The sequence below is a fragment of the Lipotes vexillifer genome, unplaced genomic scaffold, assembly GCF_000442215.2.
Source record: "Lipotes vexillifer unplaced genomic scaffold, Lipotes_vexillifer_v1.1 scaffold914, whole genome shotgun sequence".
Lineage (NCBI taxonomy): Eukaryota > Metazoa > Chordata > Mammalia > Artiodactyla > Lipotidae > Lipotes > Lipotes vexillifer.
This window is the reverse complement of record NW_006780388.1, coordinates 4,030,545-4,039,567: the sequence shown is the minus strand read 5'-3', so window position 1 is coordinate 4,039,567 and position 9,023 is coordinate 4,030,545. Positions and strand designations below refer to the sequence as shown.

The 9,023-nt window shown below is 64.4% G+C and overlaps 1 protein-coding gene across 1 annotated transcript; it reads left to right on the top strand.

Moving 5' to 3' along the window:
- Nucleotides 1-829: 829 nt before the first annotated feature.
- Nucleotides 830-6,624, top strand: CAPN15 (calpain 15). The gene is made up of 11 exons (XM_007453620.1): nt 830-2,233; nt 3,018-3,226; nt 3,315-3,498; nt 3,578-3,801; nt 4,555-4,680; nt 4,752-4,904; nt 5,250-5,411; nt 5,514-5,740; nt 5,937-6,103; nt 6,187-6,365; nt 6,447-6,624. The coding sequence occupies exons 1-11, from the start codon at nt 830-832 to the stop codon at nt 6,622-6,624; spliced, it is 3,213 nt and encodes a 1,070-aa protein (XP_007453682.1).
- The last annotated feature ends 2,399 nt before the right edge of the window (nt 6,625-9,023 follow it).

Genomic DNA, 9,023 nt, shown 5'->3' with positions numbered 1-9,023 from the left:
CAGTGCTGTTACCGTCTGCCCTGTTGGGTGTGAGGTGGTACCTTGTAGTAGTTTGATTTGCATTTTCCTGATGGCTGCTGGTGCTGAGCATCTTTTCATGGGCTTTTTGTGTATCTCTGGGGGAGTCTCCTCAAGTCCTCTGCCCATTTTTTTAATAATACTTATTTGTCTGTGCTGGGTCTTAGTTGCAGCATGTGGGATCTTTTAGTTGTGGCGTGTGGGATCTAGTTCCCCAACCAGGGATCAAACTCCAGGGATCAAACTCCAGTTCCCTGCATTGGGAGCACGGAGTCTTAACCACTGGACCACCAGGGAAGTCCCCATCTCTGCCCATTTTTAAAAACAGGTTGTTTGTTGTGTAGTTATGAGAACTTTTTATGTATTCTGGATACTAGACCCTGATCAGAAATAGATGATGGGCATATATTTTCTCCTGTAGGTTATCTTTTCACTTTCTTCATAGTGTCCTTTGAAGCATGGAAGTTGTTAATTTTGATGAAGTTCTTTTTTTTCCCCTTTGTTTGCCTGTACTTTTGGTGTCACGTTTAAGAATACATTTTGCCAAATCCAAGTTCATGAAGATGTACTCACATTTTCTTCTTCGAAGAGTTTTATAGTTTTTGTTCTTACATTTAGGTCATTGATCCATTTTGAGTTAATTGTTGAATATGGCATGAGGTAAGGCTCTGGCTCATTCTTTAGCATTTAAACCCAGCTTTCCCAGCACCATTGATTGAAAAGACTGTTCCCCATTGAATAATCTTGACACCCTTGTCAAAAATCACTGACCGCGGCCTTCCCTTGCAGCCACACGCACTCTCCCGGGCCCATGGCTGCAGTCGGGGAGTGGTCCTGCACACGCTGCACCTTCCTGAACCCGGCCGGCCAGCGCCAGTGCTCCATCTGCGAGGCCCCACGGCACAAGCCTGACCTCGACCAGATCCTGCGGCTCAGCGTGGAGGAACAGAAGTGGCCCTGCACCCGTTGCACATTCCGCAACCTCCTGGGCAGGGGGGCCTGCGAAGTGTGCGGCTTTGCCCCCGAGCCCGTCCCCGGGGCCTCCCTGCTACCCGTCATCAACGGGGTCCTGCCAGAGCCCAAGGGCAGCTGCGGGGAGGAGGCAGGGCCTGCACAGATGGCAGGGCTGGTGGCCATGGAGCCAGCTGGGGGGCGGCCGGAGGAGGTGGAGGGGGAAGAGGGGGGCGCGGCCGCAACTGGGAATGGCTGGGCCTGCCAGCGCTGCACACTGCACAACACGCCAGTGGCCAGCTCCTGCTCGGCCTGTGGGGGGCCGCGGAAACTCTCGCTGCCCAGGATTCCTCCTGAGGCCCTGGTGGTCCCAGAAGTCGTGGCTCCCGCAGGCTTCCCCGTCATGCCTGCCCCGCCCCAGCCCGGGGAAGGCGCCGATGCCAACCCTCCCTCTGCTGCGGACCAGGAACCCCCCCGGGGGCCACCCTTCAGCCCCTTCTCGCCTACCCTCCAGAACAACCCTGTGCCTCGCAGCCGCCGCGAGGTGCCCCCCCAGCTGCAGCCACCGGTGCCTGAGGCCACCCAGCCCTCGCCCTCTGCCAGCTCCAAGGGGCCCCCCCAGGGCCTGGGGCGGACCGCGGCTGGGGCCTCCCGCCTGGCGGAGCTACTGTCGGGCAAGCGGCTGAGCTTCCTGGAGGAAGAGGCAGCTGAGGGTGGCACCACGCTGCGCCCACCTGGTCCCGCCAGCCCTGCCCACTGTGAGGCTGGCACCATACCGGGCAGCGACGTCATTGACCTGGCCGGCGACACCGTGCGCTACACGCCCGCTAGCCCCTCCAGCCCTGACTTCACTACCTGGTCGTGTGCCAAGTGCACGCTCAGGAACCCCACAGCTGCCTCCCGCTGCACGGCGTGCGGCTGCTCCAAGCTGCATGGCTTCCAGGAGCACGGCGAGCCTCCCACCCAATGCCCCGACTGCAGCGCGGACAAGCCCGGGCCCTGCTTGGCCCACAAGGCTGGCCACCTCTTTCCCACAGCACTGTCTGAGCGCCTGGGCCAGTGGGCTTGCCCTGCCTGCACCCTACTCAACACGCCCCGAGCCAAGCACTGTGCCGCCTGCCACACCCCCCAGCTCCTAGTGACCCAGCGCCGGGGCACAGCGCCCCTGAGACGCAGGGAGAGCATGCACGTGGAGAAGCGGCGGCAGACGGACGAGGGCGAGGCCAAGGCCCTATGGGAGAACATTGTGGCCTTCTGCCGGGAGGTGAGGCCCCTCTGCATCGTCTGTCCTTCCCTGCTGTCTCTTCTCCACCTTGGGGGAGGGTGGGACCCTCTTCCCAAAGCTCAGAGCACCAGCCTGCCCTGAACTTGGGTGGGGCCACCAGGTCACTGCTCGCCTGAGTGTGCTGGGCCCTTCTCCCTGTGTCCACAAGGGTCCATGACCCCACATTCCATGGTCCTGACCCCTTGGCCCCGCTGTGAGTTCCTGCAGATGGTGGCCCCACAGGGAGGTGGGGACAGGTAGCGGCTTCACGCCAACAGGCAGGCCTGGTGCTTCCCGCAGCTGCAGAAGCCCTGCTGAAACTCAGAGTTGGGGTGCCCCTTCATGCCTTCTTCCCTTGGAGCTGCAGGAGGGCTGAGCCCAGGGCATCACCCACCCCCAGGGGCACCTGGAGAGGGTGTCCATCCCCCCTCATGCTGCTACCCTCTGTCACTGCTGGCAGCCCATCCAGGAGTTTGTGTTCTGGCTGCCCTGCCCCTGTCAGGTCCCCCCACTTTTCTTCCCGGGGCCTTCGGTGCAGTGGGCTGTGCAGGGAGGCCACCCAGGCTCCCTGTGACGCATGCCCACCACGCAGCCTGCAGGCTGGGCGCTGCACCCTCTCCCTGGGGCTCACATACTTCCCACTGACCTGTTGCCCAGCCAAGCCATCCACAGGGGTCAGGGGGCTACACATGTGCCCACCTCTTCCTCTGGGGCTCAGGCAGCAGGGTGCCCTCTTGGGCAGTGGGTCCAGCCTGACCTGAGCCTGTGGCCGTGGTCTCTGCAGAATGGCGTGAACTTTGTGGATGACAGCTTCCCCCCTGGACCCAAGTCTGTGGGCTTCCCTGCGGGCGACAGCGTCCAGCAGCGTGTGCGTCAGTGGCTGAGGCCCCACGAGATCAACTGCTCTGTGTTCAGGGACCACAGTACCTCGTGGTCCGTGTTCCACACTCTCCGGCCCTCAGACATCCTTCAGGGGCTCCTGGGGAACTGCTGGTGAGTTTTGGGCACCCACTTGGGGGTGGGGTGCCAGTGGGCAGCAGGCAGGTGGGCCGTGTTCTCCGTGAGCCCTGACCTCACGCAGGTTCCTGAGTGCGCTGGCGGTGCTGGCCGAGCGGCCGGACCTGGTCGAGCGGGTGATGGTCACGCGCAGCCTGTGTGCAGAGGGCGCCTACCAGGTGCGGCTCTGCAAGGATGGCACGTGGACAACGGTGCTGGTGGACGACATGCTGCCCTGCGACGAGGCCGGCTTCCTCCTCTTTTCCCAGGTGGCGCTGGCGGGCGCGGGGTGGGCGGCAGGCGTGGGCCGGGCAGCAGCAGGCCTCACAACTCCAGCCCCCCCTGCAGGCTCAGCGCAAGCAGCTGTGGGTGGCCCTCATCGAGAAGGCTCTGGCCAAGCTGCACGGCTCCTACTTTGCCCTCCAGGCCGGGCGCGCCATCGAGGGTCTGGCCACACTCACCGGCGCCCCCTGTGAGAGCTTGGCCTTGCAGGTCAGCTCCACGAACCCCCGCGAGGAACCAGTTGACACTGACCTCATCTGGGCCAAAATGCTGAGTTCTAAGGAGGCTGGGTAAGAGGGGCGGCCATGCTGGGGCATGGAGTAGTGGGAGAGGCAGGGCCAGCGCCCTCTGGCCTGTACAACGTCTCACAAGATATCTCGGGCATGGGCTGACCCCAGCTGGAGCCTGGCTCCCCTGCTGCACTGGCCGTCCCACCTGCCCTGGCAGGGTAGCAGCAGGCAGGATGCTGTCCATTGGCCTGTACCTTGAAGGCCCTGTCCTGACTTGGGCCGGTGATGGCCATCAGCGTCCTTGTGGTACTGTGTGGAGTGAGCCTTACAGAGGCACCTGGTGGCAGCAGCCGGGGCAGACAGGTGGGGGGAGTCGGGGGACTTCTGAGCCCCAGCACGCATTGGCCAGTATCTGGGGAGGGTCCTGGACCCCAGGCCTGGGAGAGACAGCTCATTGGTGCTAGGACCCTTGCACTCAGCTGTTGCTGGGCAGTTAGGTGGCCCCACCCCTCAGGGAGCCGCAGCCCTGAGCTGGCAAGATCAGCCGGCCTCACCAGGCCTCCGAAGGCCCTGGGTCTGCCTGTCCCCCAGCCCAAGCCCTCTGAGCTCTTGGGCCAGCACTTCTTGAGTCCCATGTGTCTCACGTGGGTCTCCCAGAGTTAGGGAGGGTCCCCTATCTCGTGCTGCACCTCCCCGGAGGCAGGTCTGGGCCGGCAGGGGTCCCCTGGAGAGTGAGCCCACCCACCCACCCCCTGTCATTAAGGCCCATTACTGAGGGGCTCCCTGGTCAGCGGGGCTGCTCTGCCTGCACAGATTCCTCATGGGCGCCTCCTGTGGGGGAGGCAACATGAAGGTGGACGATGCTGCCTACGAGAGCCTGGGCCTGCGCCCCCGCCACGCCTACTCCATCCTGGACGTCCGTGATGTCCAGGGCTCCAGGTAAGTGTGGACGTGTGGATGTGGCAGGGGCGTGGGGGCATGAGCGTGGCCTTCAACCCTGTGGTCCGCAGGCTCTTGCGCCTTCGTAACCCGTGGGGCCGCTTCTCCTGGAACGGCAGCTGGTCGGACGAGTGGCCGCACTGGCCGGGGCATCTGCGGAGCGAGCTCATGCCTCACGGCAGCAGCGAAGGCGTCTTCTGGATGGAGTACAGCGACTTCATCAGGTACTGGACGCTGGGCAGCCACGTCCAGTGTCAGCCCCATGGCTGTCCTGCTCGCCCCAGTGTATGCGGTGTCCTTCCTGCCAACCAGAGGCCTGGTCCATCCTGGAATCCGGGTCAGCACAGGGTGGGGGTGTTTCTGCCAGGGCTCTGTCTGTGGGTCAACCTTACAGCCTGACGCCCCCTGGTGGTGTCCACAGGCAACAGCCAAGACCAGGGCTTCAGGGGCACTGATCCCAAGAGATCCCGATGGGCAGGATGCCTGCTGGGGTTACCCTGCCCAGGGACGAGCGCCGTGTCCAGGGCGAGGGTGGGGGCTGCTCAGCAGGGCTGTCCTCTTGCTGCCAGGTACTTTGACTCCGTGGACATCTGCAAGGTGCACTCGGACTGGCAGGAGGCGCGGGTGCAGGGCTGCTTCCCCAGCTCGGCCAGCGGGCCGGTGGGCGTGACGGCCCTCACGGTGCTGGAGCGCGCGTCCCTGGAGTTCGCCCTCTTCCAGGAGGGCAGCAGGTGGGTGGGGGCCAGGCGGCAGGGGTGGGGCCTGGCCGGGGTGGAAGGGGCGGGACAGCTGGGCAGGGCCTGGCCACCCGTGACCCCTGCGGGCCACCACAGGCGCACGGACTCGGTGGACAGCCACCTCCTGGACCTGTGCGTCTTGGTGTTCCGGGCTTCCTTCGGCAGCAGTGGCCGCCTGAGCCTGGGCCGCCTGCTGGCCCACAGCAAGCGTGCAGTCAAGAAGTTTGTCAACTGTGACGTGATGCTGGAGCCCGGCGAGTACGCCGTGGTGTGCTGTGCCTTCAACCACTGGGGCCCTGCACCGGGCCCACCATCCGCGCAGGGTGAGCGACCCACGCCCACCCACACAACCCCCACCCAGGCCCGCTGGTGGGACCCCTGCCCCACCCAGGCCCAGCATGGACCCCCACCCATGCCTTCTGGCCACTCCGCAGGGTAACCGCCCTGCCACACCAGCACAGCCCTGCCCGCGCCCAGCGGGGATGTCTGCCCACTCTCCTCACCCAGTGCCCCCCACAGTCTCTGGCCCCTCAGCGGGGGTCCCACGCGACACCCCGGAGCCGCCCGGCCACGTGCTGGCCGTGTACAGCTCAAGACTCGTCATGGTGGAGCCCGTGGAGGCCCAGCCGACCACGCTGGCGGACGCCATCATCCTGCTCACGGAGAGCAGGGGCGAGCGGCACGAGGTGGGCGTGGGTCCGGGGGGGGAGGGGGAGGGAGGCGGCAGCCCACCCACCCACCCACCTACCCCTGCACTACCTGCACCCAGGGACGCGAGGGCATGACCTGCTACTACCTGACGCACGGCTGGGCAGGGCTCATCGTGGTGGTGGAGAACCGGCACCCCAAGTCTTACCTGCACGTGCAGTGCGACTGCTCGGACAGCTTCAACGTGGTATCCACGCGTGGCAGCCTGCGCACCCAGGACAGTGTGCCGCCCCTGCACAGGTGGGCACCCCCGCACCACCACCCCCCAACCGCCCCGCGGCCCCCAGCCTCCACAGGCCCTCATTGGCCCCCCTCCCCCAGGCAGGTCCTGGTGATCCTGTCCCAGCTGGAGGGCAATGCCGGCTTCTCCATCACCCACCGCCTGGCGCACCGCAAGGCGGCCCAGGCCTTCCTCAGTGACTGGACGGCCTCCAAGGGCAGCCACAGCCCCCCACTCACGCCCGAGGTCGCTGGCCTGCATGGGCCCCGGCCGCTGTGACCACCCTGCCCCCACCTGCCTGCCCCCACATGCACTTTACGAGGAAGACCCCAACACAGGATGCTTGAACCAGAATCTCAGGACCCCCACCCAGGGAATGCCAGCGGCCTGGCGCAGCTTCCCCTGGGCCTTCCTTCCTGCCCCTCCCTCCTACCCAGGGCCTCATAGCCACCAAGCAGAATACCTCGAAGCGGCCTCTAGCTCGAGGGAGCTGTGTGCCAGCTCCTCTGACTAGCCCACCTTGAGGTCTGGCTCAGATTGCCAGGGCCAAGGTAAGGCTGCCCCTCCTGCCTGGGTGAGGCAGCAAAGAGCTCCATTCACAAAACCAAATCTGGGGGGTCAGAGGCCAGGACCCCAGCACAGGAGCAGGGACCGCCCCTGTTTTGAGGGGTCAGAGAACAGGACCCTGGGGTGAGCAGGGACCACCCACCCTTATGGGGTCAGGCCAGGACCCCAGGATGAGAGCAGGAACCACCCCCATTTTGTGGGGTCAGAGGCCAGGATACTGGGGTGAGCAGGGACCACCCCCCTTGTGGGGTCAGGCCAGGACCCCAGGTGAGAGCAGGGACCACCCCCCCTTGTGGGGTCAGGCCAGAGCCCCAGGTGAGAGCAGGGACCCACCCCCGTTGTGGGGCACGAGGTCAGGAGCCTTTTCTCCACAGTTTGCCCCTAGGTCCCATCTCCCCACAAGCCCTCATGAGGCAAGCAGTGGTTCCTGGAGTCCCAGCAGTGTCCCAGGAGGCAGGTGCCTGGCGACCATGGGCTCAAGCAGTGGTGGGGAGGGACACTATGCAATTCCTGGAGCGCCAGCCAGGATCGAAGCCATGCCCCAGGCTGGGGTTGGGGCAGTGGGTCAGGTGGTCCTGAGCCCAGGCCCAGCCCTGTGCTTGGTGAGGGGGTTTGTCCTTAGCACCACCTGACCTCTGCTGGGAGGAACAGTCCAGGAGAAATCCTTGGCCAGTCCTGTCCAGGCACATGCAGGGTGTGGCCCTTCCCAGCCCCTCCACACCTCAGAAGCCCAGCGTCCTCCCTGTGGCTGCTCAGCCCTGAGTTCTGTGTCTGCCTGAGGATGACTGAGACCGGCTTCCTGGGCCGCCTGGCCTCACTGTCTTGCAGCGCCCAGGCAGCGGGTGGCCCAGTCTGTGGCCCCTCGCTTCCCATGGGACTTGTAGGCGGGTGGGTTTACACCTGGAGAAGCACCCAGAAGCACTAGACTCCCCTTTGGGCCTCCTTTATATTTCTCCTTTTACTCTGAGCTGTGAGTATTTTTAACCCTGTACATACGGCAGCTCTTCTGACACAGAGGCTATTTTATCAGTTGTCAGTACCATCCCTGTAGGATGATTCTCCATGGGTGTTTCCAGACTCAGGCTCCGATGGACCAAATAAAAATGTTTTGTTTTGTAAGGATTCCTCCTCATCTGTCTCTCCCAGGGGTTCCTGGCCCCTCACCTCTCCTCCAAGGGCTGAAGGGCACCAAGGCCCACCTGGTGACAGCTCCTCGGGGTGGCTGAGCCAATGCCCAGGCCAGCCTCACAGGGAGCCTTTAGGGGTACCCTGTTCACCAGCTGCCTGCATCCCAGGAAGGACTGGGTATCCAGGTAGGACAGAGGCTCAGGCCAGACCCCACAGTGGTTGGCGGACTGGTCCCCACGAAGCCTCAGAAGGACCATACGTGTGCTCAGCTTTTCCCAGAGGCATCTGCGTTCAGGGTACCTGTCTGGATCCATCAGAGTCATGGGCGGAGCAGAGGAGTGAGGGGCAGGGAGAAAAGTTTGTTTCCCGTGGGTGGTGGGGCCCTGTGCCCCCTCCCTCCTGTCCCATTTTACAGATGGCAGCCAGGCCCAGGCACACAGCCTGCAGCCCCAGCCTGGGCTCCCAGGTTGGAACGGCGGCGGGCCCGGCCTCCTGGCCAAGAGGGGGGCTGGGGTGCAGAGGCCGCTCGGCGAGTGTAAGAGGCCTGTCACAGGCCAGCCTATCGTATGTGAAAGCAATTAAAGCCACCAGCAGTGTTGGCTCCAGGCGGGCCTCGGGCAGCAGGGGAGCTGCCACAACACATCTCCCCTCAGCACCCAGAGACGCCCGCCCTGCTCCACGGCTGCACGGCCACGCCGGACCTTCTCCCATGGGTTGGGGGCTGGGCTCCCCCGTCACTACTGGGATGTCCTGGGCAGCCTGAACCCACGTTCCTCCAGCCCCGAGATGGCCTAGGAAGCGAGATCAGAGAGGCCTGGCAGGGGTCTCCACAGTGGGGTGGGGGATGCGTGCCCACCCTGTCGGCTGGCCTGGAGACTCCGGCTCACCCCAGCCAGCGCCCGCTCCCCTGGCACCCCTGGTACAGCAGGGAGGGGCTGAGGGGAATGGGAGCTGGGGGCCCCCCGCGTGGGGACGCGGCAGCT